The sequence below is a fragment of the Natrix helvetica genome (assembly GCF_964273705.1).
Source record: "Natrix helvetica genome assembly, chromosome: Z".
NCBI classification, from domain to species: Eukaryota; Metazoa; Chordata; class Lepidosauria; order Squamata; family Natricidae; genus Natrix; species Natrix helvetica.
Window position 1 is genome coordinate 62,904,086 of NC_138554.1, and position 25,109 is coordinate 62,929,194.

The 25,109-nt window shown below is 39.0% G+C and overlaps 1 protein-coding gene across 4 annotated transcripts in view; it reads right to left on the minus strand.

Annotated features, from left to right (window-relative positions):
• TEX10 (testis expressed 10) overlaps window positions 1-17,016 on the minus strand; it is a 47,395-nt gene extending 30,379 nt beyond the window's left edge. Inside the window, exons 1-6 of one of the 4 annotated variants that reach the window (XM_081970094.1) lie at window positions 16,810-17,016; window positions 15,245-15,433; window positions 14,009-14,712; window positions 10,935-11,178; window positions 9,188-9,300; window positions 5,947-6,185 (exon numbers count right to left, since the gene is read on the minus strand). In XM_081970094.1, the coding sequence (XP_081826220.1) occupies window positions 5,947-6,185; window positions 9,188-9,300; window positions 10,935-11,178; window positions 14,009-14,712; window positions 15,245-15,424 (1,480 nt within the window). In that variant the 5' untranslated portion in view covers window positions 15,425-15,433; window positions 16,810-17,016. Of the gene's footprint in view, window positions 1-5,946; window positions 6,186-9,187; window positions 9,301-10,934; window positions 11,179-14,008; window positions 14,713-15,244; window positions 15,434-16,054; window positions 16,212-16,455; window positions 16,692-16,809 lie in introns of those variants that run through there. The other 3 variants (XM_081970091.1, XM_081970093.1, XM_081970092.1) reach the window with 3 other exon arrangements.
• Between the last annotated feature and the right edge of the window lie 8,093 nt (window positions 17,017-25,109).

Here is a 25,109-nt window from a genome sequence, read left to right on the forward strand (position 1 = left end):
AAACCCCTAAAAATCACACACAAATTAAATTAAAAACAATACCCCTAAAATAACCAGTTAATAATACGTCTACCAGGAGGTAACAGTTGTAATTATGCCAGGCCCGCTAATCGGAACAGGTGAGTCTTCAATTTTTGCCAGAAGGAGCGGAAGTCAGTGGTGGTTCTGATGTTGGGGTGGAGGTCATTCCAGAGGGTTGGGCCCATCACAGAGAAGGCCCTACTCCTTGGTGTCGCCCGCTGGCATTGCCTAGTGGACGGCACCAGGAGAAGCCCCTCCCTGTGTGAGCGAATTGGCCGCAGGGATGTGTGTGGGAGGATGCGATCCCGCAAGTAACTAGGTCCTGTGCCATGGAGTGCTTTAAAGATGGTAATCAGGACCTTGAAACGCACCCAAAAAACCACAGGTAGCCAGTGCAGCTCGCGCAGGAGAGGTGTTACGTGGGAGTACCTAGTACTCCCCATCACAGCCCGCGCGGCTGCGTTCTAACTGCAGTCTCCGGGCGCGTCCCAAGGGCAGCCCCATGTAGAGAGCATTGTAGTAGTCCAGGCGGGACGTCACCAGCGCATGAGTGACCGTGCGCAGGGCATCCCGGTCCAGTAGGGGGCGCAATTGGCGCACCAGGCGAACCTGGTGGAACGCCCCCCTTGCCACAGCTGCCACATAGTCATCCATTGACAGCCGGGCATCAAGGAGGACGCCCAAATTGCACGCCCGTTCCACAGGGGGCAATTGTTCGCCCCTTATGGCCAGCGATGGAATCAGCTGGCTGAACCGAGGTGCCGGTAGCCACAGCCACTCAGTCTTGGAGGGGTTGAGTTTGAGTCTGTTGTCCCCCATCCAGACCCCGACGGCTTCCAAACACCGGGACATCACTTCGACAGCCTCGTTGGGGTGGTTTGGGGTTGAAATGTACAGCTGAGTATCATTAGCGTACAGGTGGTACTCAACCCCAAAACCACGGATGATCTCACCCAGCGGCTTCACATATGCGTTGAACAGGAGAGGCGAGAGGACCGACCCCTGTGGCACCCCACAAGTGAGTGGCCTCAGGGTCGACCTCTGCCCCCCTGTCAACACACATTGCTTCCGGTCGGAAAGATAGGAGCCGAACCACCGCAAAACGGTATAGACAGTTGAGAGAAAGATTCAATATAAAAAACAAGACATTTGATACTGAGCAACAGAAGAGATAATGTAAAATTGAATTATGTACAAAAATGAACATGTAACTTGCCAAAATGCATCTTGTTGAAATTTAAAATAAGCAAACACATGAAAAAGTCTATTGTAAAATGGGATATGAATTTTTGACATAACTATTGTTGGGACAGTGGGAAATTACATGGTTGAAAAGATTGGTATATGACTTCAGAAAAATTATCTAAAATATATAATAGTACATCATGCATGTTGAAAATGTGCACAACAAGAAGAGTCATTTTATCATGGCTGATGGTCTTAAAATAAGCTAGAAAATTATGGGTTCAAATATGTATTATGGTGCAAAAAATTTCAAAGATTAAAAATCAATTGAAAGAATTGAATTTGTTGCAATTATTGAACTAGAATAGCAATGAAATTTTTTTATACATGCTGAAAGTCAAATTATATGTGCAAAAATAGAAATATTATGAAACACTCATTAACGGAAGAATGCTTGGTAAAAATGACAGAACTAGCAAAGATGACAAAATTAATTTGTTTGCATCGAGAAAGATAAACTATTACATTTATTAGTAACTGGAAATCCCTTTTGGACTTTTTTGCTGAAAGAACAAATAGATGGTTTATAAAGTTCATGATTAGAAAGGATAGATTACCGTAAGAAGGATAGTTTGATATAAACTTTAGACAAAGAGGGTAAAATACAAATTTACTTATAACTGCTGTTAAGAACAGAAGTCTTTTTCTTTTTCATGCTTCTATTAAATTTCTCTATCATTTTTAAGTTAAAATTTGTATTGTCCCAAATGTGTATTTTCCAAAAGACAACTGGACTTTCTTTCTTGGGTTTTTTTTTCCTTTAAAAATGTTTCGCTTCTCATCCAAGAAAATCACATTAAGGAAGACAAAGGCCTCAACAATGAAGTTTACAGAAAATTCACACAAAGATCAGTACTTAGATTTTGATTTTCCCACTGGAGCACAAAATGGAAATGATCAAAATCCTACACCACTGGGCTGAAAGTTTCCCTTCCAATAAAGAGGAATAAGAAAAAGAACTAAAACACGTCAAGGAATCCCTCAGAACTTTTAATTATCCTAACTGGGCCTTTATCAAAATGAGAAAAAAACCAGGAGGAGCATCTCCATTTCAGAGAAAGAAGAGAATAAACCTAGCAACATTGTCATTCCATATGTTGCAGGAATATTTGAAAAGCTCAAGTGAATTTTCAACCAACACAATATACATGTAAAATGTAAACCCAAGAATACACTAAGGTAGAAGTTTGTCCATCCCAAAAATAAAACACCAGACATAAACTGAGCAATGTGACATATGCAATTCAATGCACTGAGACATGGGCAGATCTGTACCTGTTTTCTATCCATTACTTCTTGTCCTCTAAGGGTGCTATGGGGAGTAAATTGACACTATTTTCTGCCATGGCCCTTCAAATATTGGAAGACTGCTATCATGTCTCCCCTAAGTTTTCTCTTCTTTGGGCTAGACATACCTACTTTCCTTAGCCATTTATCATACAATTTAGCCTACAGATCCCTTATAATCTTTATTGCTCTTCTCTGCACTGTTTCTAAGGCCTCAGCATATATATTTTTTGTACTGTGATGACCATAATTGGATGCAGTATTCCAAGTGTGGTCTCACTTCTTGTTGTTTTGATTTGATCTCTCTGTTGATGCAGTTGCAACTATATTGGCTATTTTGGCAACTGCAGAACATTGCTGGTTCATACCTAAGTTGTGATCCATTAAGACACCTACATCTCTCTCACAATTGCTATGTTGAGCCAGGAACTGCCTATTCTATACCTGTGAATTTGGTTTTTCATGATTAAGTGAGGACTTTACCTTTAATCAATCATTTTCAGTAATTTCAGTTCTGAGCCTGCTGGAATTTTGGCAATCCAAGCAGGCATGGAGCTGAAATCCTTTGGCAGGAAGCTCTTTCAACCAGCCCTCAGAGACAAAACCCAAGTAGAATTTTCATTCTGTAAGTTGAGAAAGAGCATACTAAGGTAAGGAGTGCAGGGACCTCAGAGTGCAGAGAGTGGGTCCTGGGAGGCCAGGTGGAGGCCACACATGAGTTTATGTCTGCTTAGGGGGAGAAAATCCTGCTTGGATTTCAGTAGGGAAGATTTTCAACTCTTAAGCAGAGAGGCAGAATGGTAAGGCTTACCTTACCTTCTTAAAGCATGAGGTCTCTTGGGAGGCAGCCCCAGGAGATCGGCAAAGGCTGCACACGGGTGTCTCTCTGTTCAGAGATTGAAAATCCTGCTTGGATTTCAGCAGGCAAGAATGAAGAGCTATTCACTCCCAAGATCTCCACCACCCTCAAGGCATCCTGCACTCCTTACCTAACAGTGCTGCCTCTCCACTTAAAGAGTGAAAATCCCCAAGATTAGTTAACAACTACAACCAGGAATGCCAGGGTTGTGGTAGTTGAGCAAAGCAATCATGTGACATTTCATTTAACAACCATTTTGTTCAACAACTGAGAGTCCAGTCCCAATATGGCTGTTAGTCAAGAACTACCTGAAATTAATAAGGGGTCTGAAAGGAAGGAAAAAACTACTACATTTCAGCACAAGATCTTACCTGCCTTGATGTTACCTAAAAATCCATTGTTCAAAAGACATGGCAAGAAACAATGGGCTTAGATTACAAGAAAGTACATTTCCTATAAACGTCAAAAATATCAAACAAAAATATTAAACAGAATTGCCTCGGCATATGGTGGATAATCCACTGAAAATGTTTAAACAGGTTATACAGCCATCTGTCGAGAAAAGTGTAGAACTAAATGAGATCCAAATTCCTTTCCAACCTCTGCATATGATTTTTATTATTATAAAATATTGGCATTATAACTGTGCATAACCAAATAAAATAAACCAAATCTTTATTATGGTTATAGACCAGCATACATTATATGTGGTACATTTATTAAAGCAAACTTTCTCAATCCCTGGACCATGGCCCAATGCCGGGCCACAGCCCATTGGAAACCAGCTGCAGAAGTGGTGGGTGAATGTGCGCATGCAAGCACACAAAGTTCCACCTGTGAAAATGACACACACATGCGAAACCATCTACTCTTCCCCCCCCCTGCCACCACCAACACTTCGGCCAGTGCGCTAAGCCATAAAGAGACCTAGGTGATATAAAAATATATAAATTCAAACCTAAACGTATATATAAGAAGCCAAAATCTAAACATCTGAAAGAAGGGCTAGAAACATTAGATGTACATACCGTATTTTTCAGCGTATAAGATGCACCAGAGAATAAGACTCACCAAGAGGCGAAAATGGCTCATTTTCGTAAAAACAGGCCTTTAAAAAAAAAAGGGGGGGGTGCATGAATAGCCTTTAGGTGGCTTATAGAGTGCTCCTGGGGACTGGCGGGGGGAATTAAGCAATCCATTTATTACTCATTTCTGCCCTCCTCAGCCCCCAGGAGCACTCTGGAAGCCTCCTAAAGGCTATGCATGGCCATTTTGGTGAAGGGGCGGGGTTTCGGGAGGCAAAAAATGACATACCCAGATTTTTCAGCCTTTGTTTTTTTTTTTTTTTTTTTGAGGGAAAAGGGTGTGTCTTATACTCTGAAAAATACGGTAGTTTAACGTGTGGAAGACTGTATCATGTAACAAAGTACACTATGAACTAAGTACTCACTACGTCTAATTTATAACACAGGCCCTCATCCAACTAATTTTGAGTGGTGCTGTACAAAATCCAGCAACATTCTACGTAGCAAGTTTGATATCTGAAAGCAACTAGATGGTGTAAAACTGTCCTTTGCAGACTTGCTATTTATATAGCAGTAGTAAGATGAGACTAGTATGAATATCTTTGCAATACAGGCACAGGGAAAGCATATACTGTTATTTTTGTGTCCCCAGTTAGAAGGTATTGTCTCTCTGGAAAGAATCTTCCTGCATTGTCCTTCAAAGAAAACTGAGGGGAGGGACATCATATCAGAGTAAAAGCCCTTTTTTGTTAAATACCTCAGGTTTAGTTAGGCATGCACAAGGAGAACAGGGTAATTGCTGGATTTTTTAGCAATAAAGTTTGGGATCCTAACTGGAACCATTTGGTGCTCCATGCGTGCTACACATTATTTAATAAGGGTTTCAGCATGATCATAACCAATACTGAGTAGAAGATCTGAGAAGTCCAAAGAGATTTCAGTTGCCACTGCCTGCTTCCACACATACTGAAAACCATTACTCTTAAAGGCCAAATGGAGGGAAAAACTCTTAGACAATAACTGAATATAGCCATCCATTTCACCCTAAAATTCCATGAAACTTGTCTGTAGACAGAAGGCAGTATTAGACACACAATTAGAGATTTGAAGAGTTAATCTTAAAAACTTGGAATGTACAAATTCTAATGGTGCAAAATTGGAAAAGGGTTTAGCTGGGCACTATAAAGAAGTTGTGTTATTGGCTTGAGTTCAATAATTTGAGCAGCCGGTAAGTAGTGACAACGTCTTCCCTTAATATATTTAAGGATGACAAATGATCTCATCTGTGGATTTTCAACAACAGTCTCTTTGGGCTTTCCTATTCCCAGCAAAGTAAAGGACCACCCACAAGTATTTGAAACAGGAGATTTGCTCAATCTTGTAGCTATCTATGTTCTAGAAATGCCTCTTGGGTTTCCAGAATAAATAAGCTAGTGAAATTTCTCAAGCATATAACACAGCACCAAAGTTTGGGTGACTGCAGTGCAGCATATATTCATATCATCTTACCTTTGTTTAGCTGGATTTCTAAAAGTCTCCAAGTCACTCTGAGCAATTTGTTCAGCTGCTTACTGATTAATTTACAACCATCCTGAAGAGTTTCTATCACAAACTTTCTAATCAAGTCCAGCCAATGGGCATCCGTAGGCAGTGTTGAAGTATTTGCTAGTGAGACCATGATTTCACATAAAGTTAAATTCAGCAAAAGATGATCAATATTGTTTGAAGATGTCCTATGATATCTGTTGCTAAAAGAAAGACACACACAATAGATGTAATTTTTAAATAAAAATGAAGTAAAGTGTAACTTCTACAGCTTTCTTTAAGATTTTTTTTTTCATTAGATCTACAGTAAAAAATGTTTTCTGGCATGGAAAAAGCGCATCATTGGTTCTCTGCTCTAAACCACTTCAGCAAAGGGACAAATTCCTTTATCAAAAACTATGAATGAAAAAACCTTCCTTAGTTTCAATAAATGAAAAGACTCTTGAGATAATTTGAATAATCATCAAGAAAGACCCAGCCAGGAAAAAAAATGATTAACACAATAAATTTCTAATCCATAAAACTATGATTTGGGAAGGAATGATACCTGAAGCAAAAATATGCTAAGACTATTTTTCACAGTTGGCAGAATGTAGTTTTACCCTTTGCAATTAACCAAAGATCCAGTTAAGTCTATTGAATCTGAAGATAAATGCACTGCACTTTTATGGAAATTAAGGTGCCCGCTTCAGAAACAACCTTGTCTGAAGTGATATATATTTTAAAAAGCTATTTTCAAATTTTCTCAGACTAATATTAACATACAACTTGTAAATGAAAGATAGAAAGAAAAGCCCATTAAGCATTTCCCATCAATTGTTCCTAAAAATGAAGTCCTAGAGACTGCAAATTATGTCAGCTGGGCTGAATTAGATACACGGGCATATTTTTCGAACAGCGATTATAATTTAGGACTAGCTATACATCTTCCAGGCCGAAATTGTTTTCAGAGTCTAGACCCTGGGTCGTCAACCTGGTCCCTACCGCCCACTAGTGGGCATTTTGGGATTCCAGGTGGGCGGTGGGGATTTCGGAGGTTGAAATCTCCTTTTGAACTAATGCGCGCGAGAATGCGTGCGTTAGGGATTTCGGAGGTTAAAACCTCCTTTTGAACTAACGCGCGTGAGAATGCATGCATTAGGGATTTAGGAGGTTAAAACCTCCTTTTGTGCGAGTGGGCAGGCGAGCGCAAGCGCGTGCACAAGCAAACACGTGGGAAGAGGAAGGGGAGGAGTAGAAACTGATAGCAGGGACAGGCAGAAGCGGAGCAGAGCAGTTGCAAAATAGGAGAAAGAAAAGGCAGGAGAGAATAATTAAAAACATTATAAACATGCATAACGTAGAAATAAAAAGATAATTGTATGTACATTTCTTTTTTTAAAAAACACCCTCCTTTCTAAAAAATATTCCGCACTTGCGCAAAAACTGGTGGGTGGTAAGGAAATTTTTCCATCAAGAAAGTGGGCGGTAGGTAGAAAAAGGTTGACTACCACTGGTCTAGACAGTCTAACTGTTCTCAGCATAAATATTTGGCATTGATTTTTTAAAACACTGATTAGTACATTTATCAATTCTAATTCCCATTAAGAATGATGATTGTTTAGGTTGCTAGTGAGTGGAGGTAAGCATCAATATAAGTAAAAAGAGAAAGAAAAATTTGTTCCCAAGGACAGAAATGCTTTGATCAAAAATAATTCTTGGTGTCTTTTCGGGGTTCACCTGATTAATTTATTTCTAATCACAATGAAAAGCTGATTGCAATCCATTTCAAACAGGTTACAGTATTCTCCTGAATAAAGACAAAGAAGGTGTGCTTCCCAAGTTGTTCAGTTCAAGAGACCATAAAATTCAGCAGAAAGTAAAAAAATATTTTATTTTGTAAGTGTAACTAATTACTCTAAGAACAAATATAAAGAATGATTTTGTCTCTTAGAAGATTATTGTCTTAAAGATTATTGTTTAAGACAGCACCCTCCATTAAGGCATATATAAGTTTTCCCTTCCTAAGATGCAATAAATACTTTTCTTCAGTATATACGCTTATGGCAAAATTAATACTTTAGTTTGCACAAACAAGAATATTATTTTTGTTGAAAAGGAATAATATACGCTGCCATTACTGAATCAGATTTTCATAGTCTACAGGGATATTTTCATTTAATCTGTAAAAATGAGTGAAAGATTGCTTCGATTAGATATATATAGTCACCCTCATTTACCATCATACTCCTAATTTTGGTTTTTAGATACAAACCTCACAAATAATTCCTACACAAACGGTTACACATTCAGAACCAAAGATAAATGACTGCTACCATAGCAACTCTGAATTATAACTTCTCTACAAAATTTAAAATATTATAAGAAAGCTATGTAATTAATTGTCCTAGATTCCTGGACACTGATTACCAACAGTATCTTTAGAATGCAGCGATTTCTGGAAGAACAATAATGGTCAGTCTAATTAATGGCACTACAGCCTTTCCTATTAAATGGAATCTATGCTGGCTATTCATCCTAGATAATTACATTTCATGTCCTTGGACTGAGGCATTTCTGAAGAAGCTCTTTGTTAATGTCTGGTGGGTAAGCTGAAATTGATAGAGCAGTCCATCCAGCTAGCATTCAAATGCCTAAAATATGAGGGGCGGGGAGGTAATTGTAACTGTAACAATTAATTTTCTATGTCAAGAGGGTCTGCAGTTTACTTCTTGCCCCAGGTCTGGACATTCCCTACATCTTATTGAGCAGAGTAGTTTTCAAAAACTCTTGACCAGACATCTGGACCATCCAGTATTTGTGGTGAAGGTCAAGACTACTGCAAATAGTAATCTGCATTTTGGTGCAACATCAATTCTTTTCTCTAGAAGACCTCCTAAGCTTTTTCATATAGAGTTAGGAATACACAGTACTACAACGCCCAAAGTAAAAAAGGACCTGCTTAGATCTACTGATTGGGAGTGAACTTACAAAGATCATGCATTAATCTTCAGAGTGTCTATAGTCTATGCACATCCAGAATGTATAAGAATAAGTGATGAAGATAAGAGACAGGTTAAGAGCTGTATGATGCAAAAATCAACTTTTTGAGCATCAAGTCATCTCCACAGCCATTCCCACCATTATGTTTTAAACATGGACCCCTATGATTATGGACTCTTAGAACCTACAATGTATCTCACTCTCATAACAGTCTCATTCATACCTTTTCAAATGATCTTTCTTTTTCTGTTTGATTGTTTCTTGGAAAGAGTAAGGGAAATAACACATAAAATGGTGCTTGAAATCGATCAGGTAATTTGCTCGAAGCCATATTTCCTATTGAAAAAAATACTAGATATCAAGAGATAAGCAGAACATTTTCATAAATTACTCCAACAAGTTAAAACAGTTTTCTTGGTATAAGATAAATTAAATAAATGCTTACTATTTACTTTAACCAACTGAAAAAATGGCATTTTAAATTCTGCCAAACATTATAAAGCATAAAAGAAACACTTTACAAAAGAAAAGTCCTTACACGAATGAAAGCAAATGTACATGTCCCAGAATAATACTGCAAGATCCAATCTGGGTCAATCATTTGGTCCGTAGGTTTATTCTTCTGAACTTTTGGACTCATGCTGAAGCCCATCCTCAGAATGTGTGGTGAGAGAGAAGTTCCCTGAGGAATTCTGGTGAGAGAGAAGTTCCTTGAGGATGGGCTTCAGCGTGAGTCTGAAAGCTCAAAGATTAAACCTCTGTTCCAAGTGACCGATCCAGATTGGAACCTGCAAAGTGCTTACTATTTGTTGTAAGGTACTGTACTTGAACTACACAGTGAGACCACAGAAAGCTATGCTGAAATTCAATCTAAAGCCTCTATTGTCTGCCCCTGAGAACATTAGGCAGAATATGCTATTTACCTAGAAGTAATAATTTTTGAAAATGGAGATTACTTTGGAGGATTAATAATTCTTGGACCTGGGCCTTGTTACAACATTATTTCTAAACATGCAGCATGCATATAACCCAACTCTTGCTCCCCCAGCACCCATATCTCTTGGACTTTGAATTCATAACTTTAGATAATAGTGTTTCAGTGGTGGGTTGCAGGCGGTACGCCCCGGTATGGGTGTACCGGAGCCTGCCCTGAACACCAGATACCGTTCCGGTAAGGTGCTCCAGAGGGCCCATCCACCTCCTTACCAGTCTTCTGCGCACATGCACGGTGCGTACAGTGCCTGCACAACAGTCCGCTAAGCAGCTGGAGCACCACGGAGGTGCTAAGACGCATGTGTGTGCTGCGCATGTGTGCGTGCGTGCTGCGTGCGTCCATATGGATGCCGCTGGGTCCATTCCAACCGTACCGGTTGGAACAGGATCCGGAACCCACCACTGTAGTGTTTATAATTCTAAGTAATTAATTTTTCTTAGGTTCAGCCCATACATTTTCAGTTTGAAATTTGAAAACCTAATCCTGCTCCCCATATAAAATCTGCCTATTTTGAGGAAGAAAAAGACTTCCTGGTCAGTTTAGTATCAAATTTTCAGACAATCTAAGAAAAAGCTGTTTCAATTCGAAGCTGAATTTGTTCAAAAAATACCACCTATGTTTTGATAGAATCCTCAGACTTATAATTGTTAAAATTGTTTTCTGTTGAGTACAAAGCAAGCAGTATAAGGAAAATGAGAAGTATTTATAATTGAAATATTTAAAATGAATATTACATTGTACAATCCACATAGGCTACGTAGCCTTTTCTACTTTTCAGGAAAGAAATTTTTAGCTTTCATTCAATATTAAAAAAGAAATAATCTTTCTCTTAAATTCATATTATACAATCTGACTACTTGAATTTTATTTGCTATCTAAACAGAGAAACTCTATTAAAATTAGCATATTTTTCATATTTATATAGCAGACAATGCCCTTCCAATATTCAAAGAATTTTAGCAATTTAGCTTCTTACCATTTCATATGGATCTTTGTTTTGTTTTGCAAGCTTCCAGAGTAAATGAATGATACCAAGTACTGCCTCCATAATTTGCTGAGATCCAGATTCCAGAATATTTCCAAGAACTGGCGTTGCAAGTTGTGTAGGAGAGGCCTCAATCCAACAATCAAGTAGTAATGGTATTATTACTTGAATGAAACCTTTTAAATTGTTCATAGATGCCAGGCCTTTTTCATCACTACTTGTCATGCTTAAAGACCTAAAAAACAAAGAGTTCACTTTTTCGTTTATTTATTTACTCAGAACCAAATGTTATCAAATGTATTTAAGGGTACATTCCTAAGCGTATTTACGAGAACAAGACTTAACATATACATATAAAATGCATCCGCACACTAAATATTTCAGAACTAGTTAGTAAATAGTCCAATTTTCAAATAGCAGTCGAGTCATCTTGTAGGGAAAATGGCCAGCATATAAATTTAATAAATAAAAATAATTGTAAATATTACTTCTGAAATAATATATGTATTATTTACATAATTTCAGATTCCCTAGCAACACGACATCTTTCTGCTCCATTGGAGCATATTTACTGTTTATGTACATTTGTTTATACATTAGATTCAAAATTACAAAATTGGGGACTTTTTCAATCAGCAAATATTTTTGGCAGAAATAATAATATTCAACATTTCCAATATAAAGTTTTTCTATTCTTACTTTGGGAATATTGTCGCATTATTGTCTTCTTTGTAAACTATTTTGAAAGGAAGAGTAGCAACATTAAAATGTTCTATATGCCTTACTTATCACAGATTTTCTAAAATAACCAAGTCTGGGACTCTCTGGGCCATTCAAAATCTTTATGTTCTGTAAGATCTTCCAGTCAAACTTCCTGCTCAAGCAGGAGACCCTATATCATTTCAGATAAATAATTGTCCAGTCTTTTTGAAAGCCTCCAGTAATGGAGCATCCACAGCAAGTTGTTACATTGGTTGATTGCTCTCAGCATTAGGAAATTTCTCCTTAATTCTAGGATACTTATATCCTTGGTTAGTTTCCACTCTTGTTTCTCGCCTTACCTTTTGGTGCTTTGGAAAACAATGGGGGAGGGGGGGCTTGCCTTTGTAGGAGCACCTCAAATATTGGAAGAGTGCTATGTCTCCCCAAGTACTCCTTTTCATTAAACTAGACCAAGGGTCGGCAACCCACGGCTCTGGAGCCACATGTGGCTCTTTCATCCTTCTGCTGTGACTCCCTGTCGCTGGTCAGCTCCACAATTGATAGGGCTTTCGGCACCTCGCAAGGAGGAGACACTATGGTGGGAGAACTGGACTTCAGGTCGGCTCTAGAACTGAATGGGGGGCTTCCGGTTAGGACCTTTGTGGCTCTTTGAGTATTTAAGGTTGCCAATCCCTGAACTAGACATATTTAATCCCTGTAACCATTTTTTGTATGTTTTAGCCTCGTTCCTAATCATTTTTGTTGCTCTTTTCTGCAGTCTTTCCAGAGTCTCGACATCTTTTATATTATGATGACCGGGATTGGATGCAATATTCCAAGTGTGATCTTTCTAAAGCTTTGTAAAGTGGTACTAGAACTTCGCGTGATCTTGAGTCTATCCTTCTGTAATTACACTTTTGTCCTATTGAAATGTAATTAATTTTTAGCTTTTGGCTTCATTTTTTTAACTGATAATGGAGTATTAGATCTAGGATATGTTGATATTTAATTGAATCCATTTTTTTCTTGTGCCACAATTTTTTCCTGTGCCACAAATTGTCATCTATTCCAAAACATAACAGAATCATCGTCATGTTTATCCATTGGCCGTGTGTTTTTCCTTCAAGGATAGAATAAAACAGCCTTTAATACGGTCACTAACAAGTATCGTATACAGTTTCACAAAATCATAGGGTGGGAATGGACTTTGGAGGTATTCTAGTCCAATCCACTGCCTGAGGCAGAAGTCCTAATGTTGTCTCAGAAAAATGGTTGTCCAATGTTTTCTTGAAAGCCTCCCATGATGAGAAACCAAAACTTCAGGAAATAAGCTGTTCCACTGATTAATTTAATTCCTCTCTGTCTGGCAATTTCTACTTTAAGATTGGATCTCCCTCTGATGAGGTTCTACCTATTGTTTCTACCTCAGGTTCTATGGAGAGTAAATCAATGCTCTCTTCCTACAACAGCCATTCAAGTAGTGGATGACTGGTATCATGTGTCCCCTAAGCTTCTGTTCATTAGGCTAAACATACCTAGTTTCCTTAGCTGTTCTTAACAGGATTTGGCCTTCAGATTCCTGTTCATCTCTGTTCTCTTCTCTGCATTGTTTCTAGAGGCCTCGGCATCTTCTTTCTATTGTAGTGGCTAGACTGGAAGCGGTGTTCCAAATGTGGCCTCACCAAGGCAATATAGAGCAGTTCTATCACTTCTCTTGATCTTGATATATATCCCTCTGTTGAAGGCTCAAATCTTTCCAAGACATTTTTCTAAGCAATGCTATCTTCACCCCCCTTTCAGCTTTGCAAATTTGATTCAATCCTCTCGTCCAGCTCATTTACAAAAATATTGAAGATCAGTGGGCCTAAAAAGAACCTTGAGAAACTCTACTATATGCATCCCTCTACCCAGAGGTGGTCCACTGAGGACCATATGGGAAAGTGATTGATCAGCCAACTGCAGATTTATTGTATAGTGCAATGTCTCTCCCACACACTGTTCTATTTTACCAAGAAGAATGTAAACTACTTTATGAAATATTAAAATCTAACTATACTATATCCATAGCCCTTTCTTGGACCACTAATTTAGTCACGTTATCAAAAACAAAATGATTTGTTTGGTATAACCTATACCCATGCTGGATTCTGGGAATCACCTGCTCACTAGAATCAGAGAAAAAATACATTCTAATATTTTACAAAAGCAAATTCCCACTGAAGCATTCTAAATTTTCAACAAAGAATGCATAATTAAATTTTAAAAGAATATAATAAATTACAACAATTTTATTGAATTGTTTGGTAAACAATAACTACTAAGTGTAGCATTTTAAACTAGTTCCAAATATACAAATTTCTTACCTTAGTGTAAACAATGAATTAATTTTAGGATATAAATTTTCATACAAGTGGATATGCTGTTCGCCGGCGGCATGTTCTTGCCAATTGACACATAAGGACTTCTGTATTCCTACACTATGAGTTCGCTCTTTCTGCCCTTCACTGTCAATTTCTAATACACTAGAATCTTCTACCAAGATCTGGAGGAATTTTTGGAGTCTAACTAGAACATTCAGCCTCCATTGTTGCGACATCATTCTGCAGCTAGGATTAACAGAAATCATCCAACTTATTTTATCTCTACTTTTCTGCTGTGTTGACAGTTGTTGATGAGAAATAAGTTCCACAAAGTTATTCAGTAATACAGTACTGCGATCCCTCAGGAGAGTAGGGTATTCCTTCAAAAAAATATCCAATACCTTCAGAGAATCTTCCTGAATTTCTTCACTGATGTGAGTCATGGCGCTAGAAAGATGAGCACTCATTAAAGGGAAGAATGGGGAGATATGCTCAGCTCGTATTTTGGGAGCCAGGAATTGAAGAAGGCAGACTGCTGCTTTTCGCACACTAGAGTCCTTGTCTGTAAACACAGCTGCTAACTCACTCAGTATATTTGAAAGATGAGCATCAATTATGAATGGATACTGAGACAGCAGGTCCTTGAGTCCAAAAAGTGCACTTTGCTTAACTCCTGCACTATAGTGATTCATCTGTGAAAGCAAATCCTAAAATATAACATAAAACATTTCTGTTAATACTCTTTCCATCGTAAAATGTTTTAGAATTTAGATATATCATATTATATTTTAAGCATTTTCCTTTACAACTGTTTCTTAAAAGTATATATTTTTTAAAAAAAAATGGTAGTGAGTTAAATTGATTGAAAATTGTAAAATAAAGAGCTGAGCGTGATATGCAGGATACAACTGACATAAAGCAGAGAAAGCTATAATTTATAACAGACAATAAACGATGGTGACTAAAAATTACCCCAGAGTCATTCTAACTATAGCATCGTTGTTCAATGTTTTTCATTTAAATGAAAAAGCATAGAACACTTATTAAAATATACAGCGATCTGGACTATATATGTAAATGAAATACTTATTAGATTACATAGAAATCTGGTCTATATATGGAAAAATGCTGTGCTCCATGTCTGGTGAAATGCTTACTTTTACAAAAAATGATTTCTATTAAAATTGGTCTGAAACTAATTACAACAATCAGGCAGAGTAATCAAACTTTTGTATTTACCTTTATATTAAGCTTTCTATTATTGGTTGGAAGTATACTACTCTGTTTCAGCTGCTCAGGAAGATGTATAGTCTTTGTTCTGAAATTTGTGTCAGTTGCATTTTCCAGTCGAGGCTTCTTTTTCCCAACTTTTAATTTCAGTTTTTGAAAATCTTCTTGATGTTTTCTTTTTTTAGTCATTTTGAAATTCTACACAAAAAAAGTGTTCATTCTTAAGAGAATTTTTTTTAACGTTATTTGCAATTGCACTGATAAAGGGAAATATTCATTGAGATATTGCATTTAAAACTGAATAGTCAAAACTCTTAATTCATATCAAATCTAAATTAAGGACAAATTTAATTGTACCTTACCCACTCCCCAACATAAGCTAGCTGAGTATCCACAAACAAGACTATCTTCTTGTAATAAAAATTGAGAATTAAAATATATTGCATTTGGCTGTCATACTAGAGATTGTAGCAGGAAAAACATATTTTAATTTTAATCCAATTTTAATTATAAAAATGAAGTTAACACACAGGACAATTACAAATAATTTTGCATTAACAAAACGTAAATTTATATTACATTTACATAGATAACTAATTCAATGCAAATCTCTAAAAAATCTATATTAAAATCATAATACAGTATAAAATCCAAGATGCACGACAAGATATATAAGGCACAGAAGTACTAATCTTAATGATGTCTGGATGAACACTATTTCATAAGGTGAAACTAAAAGATAGTTGAAAGTATTGAAAACAGACATATACATTATCAATGTTAATTTACAGATATAATAGAACTAAATAGAAGATTTACATCTAATTAATTTTCTTATTCTAATATTCTGTTCAGAACTAGAATCTTAACTGTTGGAAAAAAAAACCCTGACAATGTTACAATGTCATCGTTAAAACTGATCTAGTTAACATAGGTACTATAGATGATATTTTAAAGGCTTATCTGCTGGAAACAGTAAACACTTTAAATGTGAAGACTACTGAAATGGTATCCTACCTTCCAGCATTTTCAGCATGAATGGAAAAATTATTCTTTAATTCATTTTAAGTTTTAAAAAATTGAGTCCAAGGAGCACTCCCCCGAATCAACAGGAATACCTTAAAAAACATCCTACAACATAAACCTGGTGAAAAATCTAAATTTAAACTAAGATAACAGACATTCTCCTCATCGGCTAAATATCCATAATGCCCAAATACTCTTTTTAACAGGACTGTCGTGGCCCACCGCCCGAAAAACACCTAAGTGGTTAGCAGGGTCCTCTTGTGAATCCTGCGAAGAATCCAAAGATTTATTATTTTCAGAGCTATTTTCAGAGCAACCTTTTCTTCGAAGAGAAAGGAGAAGCTCCTAAGGCAGTGAAATCCCACTCTGGCGGCAGGCAAACGGGGGAGGAAGAGACCCTCAACCAAAGGATCTCAGTCAGAAAAGTCTCCGGGAGCCCCCGAGACACGGAAAGAGATGGGCATTAAGCAGGCTTCGTTTATAAGCGACCTTTTCGCCTTCCAGGGTCTATTTTTCCTCCTTCCCGAACCTCCCGCAAAGATACTCACCTCACCCGGCTACGATTAATGAACAATCTACTGGCGACCACGATCGCTGGCTTCGAGATTTCCTTCTCAGTCCAAGTCCCGCATCCGGTCACATTTTCCGGAAGTCGCGGCAACGTTTTCTCGTTAACGCGACTGGCAGCAGTTCGCGATTGCGTTGTCGAAACTGGAGTTTCCTGCGATTGAGCGGAAAAGGGAATGGAAAGGAAGAGGGATACTTCGGCTTCCGCTCAGCAGGAGCGGAAGAATAGCAATATAATTTACATGGGAAGTGTACAGTTATACCAATCAGATTTTGAAATTGCGGTCAAGCCTCCTCTAGGTTAATATTTCCCAAGCTCGGCACACATCTTAAAATTGGGATAGTAAAGCTAAGGAAACGGTTTCTTCATCACCCTCATTTAAGAACGTAATAAGGCTACATAAGGATCTAATGGGGCTTCGTAGCATCGGAATCATATACAAATCATAATTGTTGCATTCCAGCCATGTTAAACCACCCACAAATCGGGAATATGTATGTGCTTATAGTCATAACGATCATGGGACTTTGGTCTACTAAAATGTAACATGATTTTTAAATAGGTTTCATCTGAAATTATTCCCCATTTCATACTACCATTCTCAAATTACAGAACAAACTAAAATATACAGGTTTGTGTTTGTGCCATGTGATGCAAAAATATGTAACAATGGCATTTTATTTTCATAGACTGAGAAGAAGAAAGCAGAAACTGCACAATATGTCACATGAATAAAGGCAAATATACCTGTCCCAGGATAATGTTGGAGGGTCCAATCTGGATTGGTTACTGAGATTAGAAGTTTAGTTTTCCAAGCTTTCAGACTCGTGTTGGAGAGCTTCCTTACATAATGTCTCTCTGTGTGTGTGTGCTTTGAGCTATTAAATGGGTAGTATTTATGTGATACCTGGTGCATGGTTTTTTAGTTGTTGATTGGGGTGTTGATGGACAGCTATTAAGTCTTTGACTATTGTGCACGTATCCAGATTTCATCCTGAAATATGTCACAACACACAAATAGACATACAGGTAGTCCTTGCCTTATGTCCCTTCATTCAGGGACCATTTAAAATTATTGTGACATTGAAAAAAATGGACTTATTGTTAGAGCAGGTGAATGCAAGAGGCAGACTCAGTAACAACAGCTCTTTATTAATCACAACTATGTACCATCCAGCAAAGACTCTGTCTGGCAGCAGCCCTTTTATAGGGAGCTGCCAGACGTCTTAACTAATCACCTTTGAGTATTTTCCCGCCGAATCAGAGGACCTTGATGGAAACTACCATACTGTCTGTCAGTATGTAGCACCTTTCCCCTCTTAGTTGGGCTGATCCGGCTGGTTATGTACTCACACAGGTAGGCGGGTTTTCTAGTCACTTTCTGACCTGTGCAGTTCAGTCGGCGATGGAACTTTGGTCAGGTTGGATGGACCTATTGCTTCTCTAGCTTCGACTGGTGGAAGCTCCTGGAAATTTCCACAGGAAAGTTAGGCTGGAGTTTCTAGAGCCAGTTCTCTCGGAAGTCGCTGCGGCCCTGCAGCCTCACCAGATAAGTAACCTAGTACCTTCGGGCTTGAGTTGTCTGTGGAAGGAGTGAATCTGTGCTCCTTTTGGGTAGGGCTTTGGCTAACTCATGCAGGAGTTATCTCTGGTTGCCTAAGATTTGACTGGGAGAGGTGGCCTCGGAGTTGGTCAATGTGCCGCCTCCAAATTTTACCGTCCTCGAGCTCCAACTGATAAGAGCGAGGTCCGGTGATTCCTCTATCCATGGCAGGAATCCAGAGAGCCCCCCCCCCCCCAGTGTACTTGTGGATGTAAACTTGATCCTCTATGCTAGTGTCTTAGTTTGCCGGTCGAATCTGATCCGGCAGAGTAATTTGAGCAGTGACGTGCAGTTAGGTGAGGCAAGTGAGGCACAGCCTCACCACTCTCATCATGAAAAAAAAAAGTAAAAGGAAAAAGCTGAGCTAGTTACTGCCTCACCATGGATGACTCTGCTTAACTGTTAAAAAAAGCTGGAAAAGGTACGTGTGGGTTGGAGGGAGGGGGAGGAATTCAAACTTCATCCTCCTGGTGCTGTGCAGGGCTTTGGGCAAAGGCTGGAGGGAAGGACCCTGGCTCGCTTGTGCTCTCCCTCCCCAAGAGTAGTTTGATTGCAGGCAGAGCCACGTTGTGGGGCCAGTGTGTGTGCTACAGCATGGCTCTTTGCCTGGCTTCCTGCCTCCTCCTGTGGTCTCCTCACTGGTGCTCTCCCTCCCCAAGTGTAGTGACTTCCTCCCCAGGCCCCCATTCATTTCTCTCTCTCACACACACAGCTGGATAAAACTATATAAAAATCTAGCCCAGCTTCACTGATTACAAGTTTGAAAAGGCAACGTGGCTCCGCCTGTAATCAAACTACACTTGGGGAGGGAGAGCACAAGCGAGCACTGAGGAGACCACAGGAGGAGGCAGGAAGCCAGGCAAAGAGCCATGCTGTAGTACACACACTTCCCCCCAGCCTCTTTCTTTTGGAAGGCTCGGATCGGCTCCCCTCCGGCTTCTCTGCCTCTCCTCTCACCCCAGCCTTCCAGCAGGAGGTGGTGGGTGGGCTTTATTGTGTTCCAGGCATTTCCCACCCAGACAGCAGGCTGCATTTGCAAGGGTGGAGGTGTTTGGGAAAGGCAGCAGGGGAATGGGGGGGGGATGGCAGAGGAGCTGCTTTCAAGCCACTGGAAAAGATATCCAATCCAACTTTTGTGTGTGGGGGGGTTTGTTTGAGAGTGAGTGAGAGAGGGAAGGGGTAGGAGAGATAGTCCAATCCAACTTGTGTGTGTGTGTGTGTGTGTGTGTGTGTGTGTTTGAGAGAGGGGGAGGAAGGGAGAGAGGGAGGAAGGAGGGGAAGGAGAAGAAAAAGAAAAAGAAAGAAGGAGCAAAGGAGAAAAACAAATGCTGTCGCTTTAAATTGGAACTGAGCATGCCTGGCTGTGGAATTCTGGGAGTTGAAGTCCACAAGTCTAAAAATATTTGAAACCCAGCACTGTGTCAGTGCCTCACCAGTCATAAACCTCACCGCAAGTCACTGAATTTGAGTATAGCCAGTCTAAGGGCGATCTTAGCTGGCGACCCATCAGAAGCTCGGCGGGGCTTCTGCCAATGGTTGCACTTGGAGTGATGTGCTGGTAAAGGAGGAATTGGTCTACCCATGTTTGCCAATCTCCTAGCCCCATCCTGGATAGGGCTTCTTTTGTAGATCGCACCATTATCTCCGCCTGTCCATTACTGGCCGGATGGAAGGGAGCAACCAGGATATGCCTGATTCCCTGATTAGCTAAATAAGTCTCAAATTGCATGGCCGTGAATTGGGGCCCGTTGTCCGAGACAATACAATAAAATGCAATGCAATGCAATGCAATGCAATACAATACAATACAATACAATACAATACAATACAATACAATAGCAGAGTTGGAAGGGACCTTGGAGGTCTTCTAGTCCAACCCCATGCCTAGGCAGAAAACCCTATACCATTTTAGACAAATGGCTATCCAACATCTTCTTAAAGACTTCCAGTGTTGGGGCATTCACAACTTCTGGAGGCAAGCTGTTCCACTGATTAATTGTTCTAACTGTCAGGAAGTTTCTCCTCAGTTCTAAGTTGCTTCTCTTCTTGATTAGTTTCCACCCATTCCACCCACTAAGACGTCAGACAGGCCGTGAGTGGAGAAAAGTCTCCGTAGTGCCTTGATGACCGCCTCTGCCATGGGGGTAATCAGGAGGACTATCTCTAGCCACTTCAAGTAGGCATCCACAACTACCATAAAGACTTGGCCGTAAACTGGGCTGGCGAAGTCAATGTGTACCCTCGACCAGGGTGACTGAGGCCTTTCCCATTCCTTAGAGGGCGCCTCTGGGGGAACTGGTCAGGACTCCTGGCACGGTGTGCAGGTACTCACCCACTCTTCAATCTCTGTCCATGTTAGGCCACCACACATAACTCCTTGCCAAAGATTTCATCCGGACAATCCCCAGATGCCCTACGTGCAAGGTCTCTAATACTGCAACTCACAGTTTGGGTGGAACAACGACCCATTCCCCCCCCCCCCGAAGACAACCCTGCAATACAGACAACTCGTCTTTTTTGTTGACAAATGCTTTAAACTCAGACCCAACCGGTCCCTTGGCCACTCCCTCCACACCCAGTTCAAAATTTGAGAGATGGTCTTGTTTCTCGCAGAGTGGCGGGCGATCTTGCTTGATGACATCGGGCTGGCCTCCAAACAGTCAATGAGTTAAACCAGGGCGTCAGGGATTGGATCTTCCAAAAGTTCAGGAAATTGGCACCTGCTAAGAGAATCAGCGTGTCCCAGAGTTTTCCCTGGCCTGTGAATGAGGTGGTAGCTGTAGGCTAGGCCACGAGGAAAAGAGTCCAGCATGTCATACGTGGTGACAGCGATGCAGGAGTTGGTCGGTCCCCAGCCAAGAGCCCCAGCAAAGGTTATGGTCTGTGATGACCTCAAAATCACGGCCCTACAAGTACTCATGAGACCTCTTGACCCCAGCAACCGCAGGTAAACCCTCACGGTCCAGTTGGCTGTAGTTGCGCTCAGCAGCTGACAGGATCCTTGAGTAATAAGCAATGGGGGATTCGGTTCCGTTGGGCATGCAGTGGCTGAGGACTGCACCGATGCCGAAAGGAGAGTCGTCACAAGTCAGGACAAGTGGCAGAGTCTGGTTATATTGGACCAGGAACGTGTCCGCTGACAATAGTCTTTTAACAGCGGCAAAAGCAGTGGCCTCGGCTTTTCCCCAGGTCTATCTGGCCTTCTTGTCAAGGAGCCAATGGAAGGGCTCAGTGACAGTAGCTTTCTGCTTGAGAAACACACTGTAAAAATTGAGAAGTCCAAGGAATGCCAGCAGCTCGGTCTGATTGTGAGGTGTGGGGGCTTCCTGGATTACTTTGATGTTTTTTTATTTGTTAGGTGAATTCCAGAGCCGTCAATCAAATACCCCAGGAATTCAACCCTTGGTACATTAATTTGGCATATGTAACACTTATGACTAGTCCAGGAAAATTCAGCATCTCAGCCCCCTCACTTCTTCCTGTTTAATGACTGGTGTTGTCCTGGGATTATGATGGCAACCAGAATTGCTGTTACTAAGAGATGCAGTCATGTTATATCATGTTTTACAGCCATATCATTTAGAGACAGTAATTCCAAACTCAATTATTTTTGTAATCTGAGGACTAATTGTATCAATTATGCCTCCAGAAACTTTACATAATGGAAAAGGATAACTTTAAGTGCTTGTTGCTCTCTGAACCTGATCGCTTTGTTGCAGAGTTTCATTACCAAACTAGGTAACATCATCAGTAGGGTTTGCTCTTATTTTTATTTTATTTAATAGTGGCTTTCCCTGTCAGCATTGGTAGGAGTGTTCTTGGTGGTTCCTTAGTTCTGCTATGAAATATAATTGTGTTAAACCTGCATGGTTATCTTGGTCAGAGATGTATACCAAATACATGTATAAGAAAGATGTAATATTTTTTCAAAGTCTGTCTGACATTATTTAATTAAATTTAAGTAGCCACCAATCTCACAAATGTGAATATGTCTGGCACACACAATTAAAAATATCAAAACAATTAACAATTAAAAAACTAAAACATTAAAATATGGTTTAAACAATTTAAAACTATAACAAAAATCCAGCAGAGTAGATTCCAAAAGTTATAAAAAGTATAAACATTTCACAGTATTTAGTATCCTCAACCATTATATACTTCTGAATTCCTCACTAGATTAAAATACAGCATGATCATGATTCTAGTAATTTTATGATTAATAATCAGAATGTGTTGTAACAATTGAGATGTGCTTATGAATTCTTTAGGATTTTTTGTCCTCTCCATTTTTTAATATTAAAATTAAAGATTATTATTATTATTGTTGTTGTTATTATTAAAATTAAAATTAACCACAAAATTATTTTGAGGTATTCCACCAGTGTATCAATGGAACACAGCTCTACCTCCATCTTCAAACTTTTGAGCTTAATAAATTATCAGAAACCCTAAATAAGACAGATCTATGAAGATATTCCTGTCAAATGTGGCATAAAAAATAAGAGCCATGAGCTAAGCCATTCTATTGAGGCTGTTTTCATTTCCCTCTGCCTGCTTCCTTTTCTACTGACACAAATGTTTTTCAAGGCAATGGTTCTATAGTTTTCCTTTGTGAGATGTTGTTAATCTTATTTAAGCAAGAAAAAACATGTCATATTTATGTTAAGAAAGTGACTAGATTATATAGGAATATGATGTTTGCTGACAAAATGAAGTTGTAAAAGTGATGGAAAATACAACTTACAAAACCATTTCTTTGCAGTGTAGTTGGTGAGAACTTCACACTTCATAACTGAGTAGAATAAAAATTCAATTGGAAAGAAAAGTTAACACTGATGTCTAATACATAACAAGGATATTATACTATTGTCTGCATCTTATCTACTGTATTTTTCAGAGTATGACGCATCGGAGTATAAGACGTACCCAGATTTTCAGCCTCTCTTTTGAGGGAAAAAGGTGCGTCTTATATTCCAAAAAATATGGTAACTGGTTTGTGGCAACTTTGAGTTGCATGAAAAGTAAATTGAATGAAACTTAAAACTTAATTAAGATGGTTCGTCTTGAGCCAAGAACTGTTAGACAAGAGGCCAGTTGAAAAAAGGCAGTGACAAACTATTTCTGAAAATGTTATCAAGCGTAGGAAGTTAGCACCCAGCCCTCTCACAGGAAAATGAAATATTCTAGGAAATATTAAAAAGGCAGAATATTATATTTCCCTGTATGAGAAATGAAGAAATATTCCTCCATGCAAGAAGCAGACACGCTCTTAATAGCCCCCACCTTCCTCAATAGCCCACAATAGATGTCAGCACTTAAGAGATAAAGAGATACCTAAGTCTATTCATAAGCAAATGCCCACACCCAAGATCCAACAAAGGCAGGATTAGCTCTCAGCCATAGTAGAAATTGCCCAAAGCCCTTCATTACATCATCACCCAGCAAGATTCAACCTGGCCCCATGAGAGTCAGACAACCAATCAGAATACCTTTCTTACACAGGAACAGTAAGCTCCAAGATGGGGCTCAAGAGAGGGTATAAAACTATCTCCCTCAAAAAATCTGGAATGAAAATTATAAATTGACAATGGCAGTAGTCTGCAAGGAAAATATATATAAAATATTCTATAGATGGCACTTTCCACCAGTGAGACTGGCTAAAATGTACCCGAATATACCACCGGATTGTTGGAAATGTAGACAAAATCAGGGAACATATTACCACATGTGGTGGTTATGCCCAAAAGTTAACAATACTGGAATAGAATAAGAAAATGGCTCGAAGAAATAACTAAACAGCAAATAGATATGAAACCAGAATTATTTTTATTGGGAATACCTCCAAGGAAATATGATTTAAAAATACAATATTTAATTTTACACATCATAATGGCTAGAATAATATATGCACAAAATTGGAAGGACAATAACATACCACAGAGGAAAATGTGATAAGGAAAGTTTTAGAGTGTGCGAAGATGGACAGACTCACAAAAGAAATAAAAGATAAGGAATATTATATGGTATGGAACGAGTGGCACAAATGGTTAGAGGATAGGTGTAAAGCTTAAGAAAAGACTAAATGGAGAAGACATAGGAATTAGACATTAGCAATGTATATGTAGAGATGAAATATGTATAAATGGAAATGATACACAATGAAGGGTTTTAATTTAAGGAATGTATATATTAGTATCATATGTATAGATAGAGAGAAATTGAAATAAGGGGGGGAGAAAGGAATATATAATGGATGTATACCGATGTGGAAATGTTGTACAGAAAAAAATAGAATTTTTTTCTTTTTAAAAAACTGTTTAATAAAAATATTTTTATTTAAAATAAATATATGTCCCCCTCTCACCCATATGCTTTTTTGCCCAGGATCTCAAACCTGTCCACCATTAAACCATCTTTCCCAGCCGTTTCCATCTGAACCCAGATGGACATTTCTTCCAACAAGAAAACTGAAAAACATGTCCAGTCAATTGCTAGGAGCTAAAGTACTCCTCTCTCCCAAATCTAGCTTTGTAGTACAGTACCACTATATTATTTTTAACTTTTAATCTGTTACTAGAGGGGGTAGGGTGGATCACAGTTGCTAGGGGAAAAAAATGAAAAGTTTCATCCTTATATCATTGTATGAACTTCTCAGAAACATTTGCTATGCAATG